Source organism: Polistes canadensis, unplaced genomic scaffold (assembly GCF_001313835.1).
Source record: "Polistes canadensis isolate GaletaPanama2010 unplaced genomic scaffold, ASM131383v1 scaffold_43, whole genome shotgun sequence".
NCBI classification, from domain to species: domain Eukaryota; kingdom Metazoa; phylum Arthropoda; class Insecta; order Hymenoptera; family Vespidae; genus Polistes; species Polistes canadensis.
The window spans coordinates 611,580-620,226 of record NW_014569590.1 but is presented as its reverse complement, the minus strand read 5'-3'; the positions used below and the strand labels follow the sequence as shown (position 1 = coordinate 620,226).

The 8,647-nt window shown below is 30.9% G+C and overlaps 1 protein-coding gene across 1 annotated transcript in view; it reads right to left on the bottom strand.

Moving 5' to 3' along the window:
• Window positions 1-452: 452 nt before the first annotated feature.
• Window positions 453-8,647, bottom strand: part of LOC106784973 (homeobox protein aristaless-like) — a gene marked incomplete at its 5' end in the record, with an annotated part of 28,427 nt that continues 20,232 nt past the window's right edge. Inside the window, 2 exons of the mRNA XM_014745046.1 lie at window positions 453-1,131; window positions 8,594-8,639. Coding sequence (XP_014600532.1) covers window positions 532-1,131; window positions 8,594-8,639 — 646 coding nt within the window. The remainder of the gene's footprint in view (window positions 1,132-8,593; window positions 8,640-8,647) is intronic.

Genomic DNA, 8,647 nt, shown 5'->3' with positions numbered 1-8,647 from the left:
CTTTTATTTTTCACAAGGACAATTCTTATGTCAAAAAGAAAGGGCTCCTTTTTTTTAATAAAGAAAATATTAAAATCTAACATTGAAAAATCACCGATCGATTTTTTCGATCAACTAAATTCATACAACAACGTTCGACATCTTTAACATATTATAATAGTTATCTTCAAATAAAGAAATTAATCGATCGAAACTATGAGTTAAAAAAGAAAAAAAAAAAGAAGGAAACTTCTCACGTTCTCACGTACGCTATTAACTTATTCGTATTTTAAATTGTTCTACCAATTATAATATGACTTTGATATTCTACCGTTCATTTCTCACGTTCATTTCACTTTCACTATGATACTACTTTATCAACTGAGAAGTATCATCGTTTTATTACTATTTCATAGTAATCATCGTACTTCTTGTCTTAATAATAATAATAATAATAATAATAATAAAAATAATAATAATAATAATAATCATCATCATCATCATCATCATTACCATCATTATCATCGAATACGTAGCCATAAGATTCCATCTTCAGCTAATGAGATCACCTCTTTTCCTGAGCAATTCAAGATGATGCTCGTATTCTCTAGCTTTTAAACGAAGGGAAGCGATGCTATTGGTTCTTCTGTCGATGTCAGGCAAACCAACGCTACCCGTTGGTGAGCTTTGTGGTGAACTTGCCGTAGGTGGTGGTTGAGGAATTGGTGGATGAGACAAAGTAATTTGTGGAGCTGGTGGTGCTGGTGGCGGTGGCGGTGGTGGGGTCGAACCTCGAACGAGTTTTGGTCTTTGAGCAGCTGATATATTTGCCAAGAGACTTTGAAAGGATGCCGCTGACGTGTAAGGTAATGGCATGCCTGGTGGTAACAATGGTGGTGGTGCTCGATGATAGGGATGAGTAGTAAATGCTCCAGGAAGAACTGGTCCGTGACCCAATGGGGGATAACGAAAAGCTTCGAATGGCTTTCGTAAAGCAAAACTACTCAAATGAGCGAATGGATTAGGTAACGTAGGTGCTACCACTGCAGATGGTGGGGGTGCACCTGATCCAAGATAAGGATTATACGGATGGGCCTGAGGTCCAACTTTTTCTTGCTTTCGCCATTTCGCTCGACGATTTTGAAACCAGACCTGAAACAGATTGCATCAAGAAAATACAATGATAGGCATTTTTATTCCTATGCAATGTTTATCGAAAACGATTAATCGTATTTTTTTTTGTAATATATTATGATATGTAATACAAAAAAAAAAGGAAATAATTTTTATTAGATTTTATTTAAATAATTGAGAAACTAGGGTGGGCTTAATGATAAATGGTTAGAATCTTTCAACGAACTCGTAGTTTCGATTCCGGGTCAGAATGGCGGATTGATACCTTTCCTTGGAAGTCGTTGACGACCCCAGAGAGATCGAATTCCGGTTAGAGTGACGCATCTCAACCTTTTTCAGGAAGGCGGCAGCGTATCATTACCGACGGTCTTCCGACCGAACGGAAGGCTGCTTCGAGGCAAAGATCTTTACAATTTTTATCTTTCTCTCTCTCTTTCTCTATCTCTCTCACATCCTCTTTCTTTCCTTTCAACTATCTTTAAGCTTCCTTTTATCCCCTATCGACAATTTTTACCTTTTCCCTTTGAAATCAAACCAGATCTTAACTAAATCTTCACAACGAATTGATAAAATATTATTTTTATATAAGAAGTAACGATTATTATTGCAAAATTCGAATATTTATGTTTATAAGCGAGGTTCAATCTAAATTTTATAAAAATGAATATTTTGATTTTTAGTATGTATAAATATTATTATATTACCTTGCTTCTATTTAAAATATTGACAAATTATTACTTATATCAACAATTTATTTAACAAGATCTATTTAATTATAAATATTTAAAAAAAAAAAACAAAAATAAATATAGGTAATTTAATTTTTCTCGAGAAACACAGTTTTTCGCACGCATCCACGACGCGTCAATGAAAAATCAAAATATTAATTATATTCCTAAGGGAAGACAAAGAATAGATAGATAGATAATTGTATTTAAGTTCGATTTAAGATCTAACGTGAATGGGAAGGATAAGATGAAGAAGAGAATCTTCGTTGGCGGTACTTGTTGTTCGTTCTGAACGCATTCCATTGCGAAGTTTCTACGAAGAGTCGAGCAGCTCCGATCGGTTCAACGGAAGTGTCTTTCTCTCTCATTCTCTCTTCCTTTTGTTGTTAGCACTCATTTCGTCCCTTTTCTCAAAGTCCCCCTACTCTTCTCACCGTTTCTTCGTACGAGGGAGGCAAAAGGTAGAGCCAATCGTTCGTAAGCTTGTTGGATCGATTTTCTTTCGTGTCTTCCTCGCGACCCGACATACAATCATTCTCGGAAATTTATTTTTCGTATCTCACGATTTCAAAATAAAAACAAAAAAACAAACTATATACCAAGTGGACGCGATTCGGATGTCTTGTTAGAACCTTACCCCCTTACCACCCCACCCCTTCCTAAAAAACTTCTCATTTCGTATATTTTTCTTTTCCTTTCTTTTTTTTCTCTCTCTTTCTCTATTTCTTCCTTTGTCGCATGGTCGTTCACTGTTTTCGTGACAATACTAAATAATACCCGAGATGCAATTCAAATTATTCGATCAGTCGAATTTCAAGATTAATTTCCGTTCGAGATGAAGTTGTTCGTTAAAGGATTTTCCTCCCCCTTAACCTTTTGTCTTGTAAAAAATATAAAAAAATATTTATTTAATAATTTCATCTATTAGATTGTTCGATGAGTTAATTTTATTTGCTAACCAATGATAAATCAGAGTGGATATTTTTCTTCAATTGGATGATCTAAATGTGGGGGAGGATAGGAGACGCATCTTTCGAATCAAAAATATTATTAACGAAATTTCGAAAACCAATTTTAACTCTTGCGTTCATTCGACAATTTTTGTTTAAATCATTTTGTTCTCTCTTGCATCGCATCTTTACTATTACGGTAATAAAAATGCAAAATAAAATAATATTGTAGTTTGGAATATAAATTAGATATCGATAAATGCGACTAACGAAAATACTTTCCGAACAAGAAAAAAAAAAGCAACAAAATTGTATATGCAAACGTGGTTGATTATTATTGCAAATAAAATAAATTATTCATATATCTATCTTTCGTTAATTATATTTCATATCTGTCGAATGGAAAAAAAATCGAAGGTTCATAAAATCGTGATTTATTGTTATTGCAAATGTTAAGAAAAAAATTATTAATATAGTCTCGTATAAAAAGTAACAAACAAATATCGCATAAATCTCTTTTCATCTCTCTCTCTTTATATCGAATAGAAAATATCTTCCTTACGTAAAAAACGTGTTTATCACATTTTCAAACGCAACAAATTATTTATTATTCATTTACACGTAACTTGCTAACTAATGTAAAATTGATTTATGCTGAATATTATTAGTAATCATAATGATTTATTAGCTATCTATAATCGAATAACTTCGAAGTTTGTCTTTGTGTCATCATCGATTTCTTTGAATGATTATATTACAAGTATCGTAGTTTAATTATCCGGTGATTTAAAGGAAATCCCAATAAGGAAACGATTTATTCTTCGTTCTTTGGAAATCTAGTTAGTTCATTATTGATCATTGCAATCGTTTATGTTTTCTTTTTTTTTCTACACGACCACTTTTGTTCATTTTTTTCCTATCAATAAAACAGAATTAGTTCTTTATATTCTTCGAAAACATGCGCCACTTTTTATTTCTTTTTCTTGTCTTCCTTTTTTTTAATCATTCGAGTTTAGAAGATGTGTATATTCTCTGTACGATTGGTCGTGTTATCAGTTTGTTGGACGGTTAAATAGAAGATCGAAAGAAACAGAGAGAGAGAGAGAGAGAGAGAAATAAAGGGAGAGATGACTTTGCAATTTTTAAGAATCTTTTCAAGCAACTGGTTTTTCTCTATGATTGTGAGAGAAATTAATCATTAAATCGAATATATATAATAATATTAACGTCCAAATCCTATCGACAATTTATCCAATACTAATTTCAAACAGATAAATTAAAAAAAAATCAATTAAGTATTAATAATAAGTAGTAATAGTAATAATAATAATATAATAATATTAATAATAAAGATTGTGTGGTATCAGAATAAAAATAATCTCAGAATAATCCTTATTTGTTTCAAAAGATGACTAAAACGGGGAAAACCCATGAAAGTGGTGAAAAAAGATATCTCAATAAAAAGAGCCATATGCACAATAATTGAAATAATAAATATTAAAAATCAATGAAATAAATATCTCCCCACCCAATTATCATTATTATTATACTATAAAGAAAAATGAAAAAATCAACAAATCTGTTTAGTTATCTCTAACAAATTTATAATAAACATTTATAAAGCGTTCAAATATAGTGAGAAAGTTTCTTTAGCAAATAATAAATTACAAAGAGTATTTATATCATGAATCTATCGATACGATGGATCAAAAAATAGTAGGAAAAAGGGATAGATTAAAAAAAGAAAAAGAGGAAAATAATTGAGAAGGCGTGTGCTTCAGTTGAGTCGGTCAAGATCATAGAAAAGAACTATGGTCTCGTGAAGATGGAAAGAAGAAGGAGAAGAAGAAGAAGAAGAAGAAGAAGAAGGGGTTTGGGAAGGGTAAAGGGTGCTAGGACCCCCCAGAGAGTGGAGGATTGGGCCCCCAGCAGGGCGCTAAACATCCGAATCGCGGCTCTTAAAACAAAACCCAATCATTGGGCCCGCCGGAACCTAATCGTGCCGCATTAATTACACGAACGGAGAGAGTCCCCTCTCCACCTCCCCTCGACCCCTTTCCCTATCTTTGTAACAACGCCGACATCTTCCACCTCTTTTCCTTGTCCAAACTCAAATAATTATATTTTACGATAGACAAGAGAGAAATTAAATTGACTAAAATATCGACTGACTGCACCTATCGTGCGTCCCGCTATTATACTAACTCATAAATTAGTATACTACGGTATATGGAAATAAGACGTTTTTTGGTTATGACAAACTATTGTGATCGTCGGTTCAATTATTTTCTATTATAATAGAAGATAGTACAAATATTAATAGTATTATGATTAATTATATTCAATTTGTATTTAATTGGTTATACGAGATTTTATTTTTTAATCAAATTGTTCAGATTATTATGAAAGAAAAAAAGTTTTTATTTTCGAAAAGATTTAGATTATTAGATAAACTATTGTCCAAATTGTTTGGATAATTTAGGAAATTATTTTCTGAAAAAATACGAGACGGAAAATGAAATAATTTATAGAAAAAGAAAAAAGAAAACAGAACAAATGATAATATTAAATAAAAATAATACTAATCTCATTTTATATAATGATACACTCGACATGGATAATTAACACATTTTTACATTCATAGATTAACACGTAACAACTGAAAAAAAAAGATTTCTCTTGTCAGATATAAAATATTATGAAAATTGTTTAGACAATTTAGAAATTGATGTTTTGACAAATTATGAAATTACATGGACGAAAGAAAAAATGCATACGTTACGAAGAAGGGGTAAATAAAGGAAGAGAGAAAAAAAAGAGAAGAAATAAGATCGCTAACATTGAATAATAACTTCGTTCTATATATAATCGGTTACACGGCTAAGCTAATTATTACGTTTGGTGGTATTTATTTAATTTTGTATATTTTTTTTTTTTCCTGTTGAACAAAGAATGACGTAATCCTTTCCTCGTGGAAACCGCACGCGCCGACACGATTGACGGTTATCCGCAAGCATCCGCTTAGGCAAGATTCGTAATTCGATTTGTATTTTTACGTAACTCGGAAGGCGAGTAAATGACGAGGAGGAGGGGTAGGGTAGGGTAGAGGAGGGAGGAGGGAGGAGGTGGTCTTATTATCGTATCGGATAAGGAAGGAAGTTTGAATTTTAGTTGAATGGTTTTCTGGTACTCTCAAATACTCCTGTGTTTATTTTAAAACTTTCGAATATTAACAACAAAACTTGGAATTAATTTTTATTTTTAATTACAAAATATATACTTTAATTTAAATATTAAAAAAAATGAAATTAATATATTGTATATGAAATTTTGTATTCACTCCATCAAATTATCCCTATTTTTTAATTTCAAATAACACTTTACCTTGTGATACATTATAGAAATTATAAAAGAATTATTTAAAAATGTTTACGATGCTTGTGATTCATTTAGAAATTAATATTTAGCAAATTATTGAAAGTTCAAATAATCTTAAACGTTCTCTTTTGATATTTAAATTGAAGTATCTATAGTTTCTTAAATTTATTCTACTCGATTACACAAATATTTTAATTTTATTTATTTATTATAATTATTATTGTGTAAAGTGAACGCGCCAATTAATCGATATATTTCATTAGTTCGACAGATAAGAAGGAATTTGGAAAAAAAGAAAAAGAAAAAGAAAAAGAAAAAATGAAAGAAAAAAAGAAAGAATGAAAAGAAAAATGTTAATTCAGTTTGATGAAATTTGAAAAGCAACGAGAAAATATTTCACGCCCGAGTAATTCGCGTGGGAGTTTTTCTCGGACGGAGCCCACGCGAATAATCATGTAAGAAGTCATTATACTTCGTAGCTCGAGGACGAGAACACCTTTTCCTTCGTGAGTCGAATGTACAGTAAATACATACATATGAGAACGTTTAGGTGTGTGTATTATATCCATTCAGAGATTCCTGAAAATGATTAACGCAGCTGTGAGCCGTGGTACCGTGTCATTTACGTGAACAGTGGTTCTCATTTCTATGTGTAACCAAATATTACACAGATTCATGGGGATTATTTTGATAACCTAGGATTTTTTGTTTGTTTTTTTTCTTTTTCTATCTACGTGCAAATCACATATGAATGGTGAATATTTTTTTCGTTCCTTTCTTAGGATAAGAAAATACACGTGTACGATATGTTAGATGATTATAGTAAAAATAAAAATGAAAGAGAGAGAGAAAGAGAGGGAGAGAGAGAGATTGAGATATGAACGTAGATTTACAAGGAGGAAAAAGGAAAAAAAAGAAAATGAAACGGAAAGAGTCAACGTGTGGCGTCGAAAGGAGTCGGAAAAAGGGTCGAGTAAATACCGGGAATAAATTAAACTAATTGAGCAAATTAGCTGGTGGTTCACGCAACGAGCAAACACGTTTTACCTATCTCTCTCTCTCTCTCTCTCTCTCTCTCTCTCTTTTTCATGGTTTAAGTATCATTGAGATAAAAAAGCATTCGTTTTTTTCGTTTATAAAGCCATTTAAATCTTTTAAATATACAATTCTTGTATTTTAATAGCATGAAAAGTTAGATTTATTTAATGCACGTATATATGCATTTGTGCTGTCTCGTACGAGTTCTTTAAATATTAGAATATTTGATTTTTAATTGCATGAAAATTATAATTTATTCTCTTTGCGGCGCTTGTGCGAATATTTAAATTATCAAAATATTAGAATATTTGTGAAATGAAATTGCATTGATAATTTCGATTTATTTGACCGTATGCGTTTATTTCGTTATTTCATAGTATATCAATTATACTAAAGCATTTATTAACGTTGGTAAGTACGTAATTCCATTGAATCGTTCAACGGAACAACGTCATGTAAATCTCGTGGAAATTTATGTAATCTATTTGCCACTAGGCGAATTAATAGTCTTCCCGGTAAGACACGACACAAAAGGAACTTTTATCTTCGTTAGATCGCGTGTTACTTGGCAGCCGCAAGTATATCTACAAATTAGCGTCTGCAAGTGTGAGTTTACATATGTAGTCATTTATACATTCAATTTCTATATATTTAGTTGGCTAATAAATATAATGTCAGTAATTTTTGTAATAGTCATTTCGCGTTAAAAAGAATTTAGTATTTTCTAATAAAAATATAATGTAATATTGTTCGTTAAAAATAATTCAATACTTTTTACTAGAAATAATTTAGTAATTTTTAAGCACATAAAAAAAAGAACAACACTATCTAGTATCTCATATTTTGATAATCTTTTTATATTGAACATCATTTAGCATATTTAAATAACAGTGTAAAGTAAAGTATTTTGTTACTAGAAAATTTATAATATTTTATTTCGTGATAAACAACATTGATTTTTTATATTAAACATTCCGACATTACTTATTAGTTAAACCCATATATTTGAATATTTTTATGCATATTTGTGTATATTCGCATATATATATATATATAGTCAAGCAACGAAGTGGTGTGTTAGTAAAGTTATTTTCTCGCATAATCCTTAGCTTGCGGCAAGCAAACGCAATCACACGGATTATTGACTGGGTGCTATTAACAAAATCAAATGTCAAAAGCTTCCAAACGATCTAATAAATAATCTAATTGGCGTAAACGCAATATATGAATTTTCTATTCGAGCACGATAAATTTTCTCTTAACCTTTTTGTTTTTGTAAAAAAAAAGAAAAAAATATATGGACGGTTTTTCTTTTCCATCGTTGAAATTTTCTTATTTAACGTAATTGAGATAATTAGATTTTGAAATAGGTGTTTTGATACTAACCTGTATCCTTGCTTCCGTCAGGCCGATTTTCATAGCTAACTCCTCTCTGAAAAT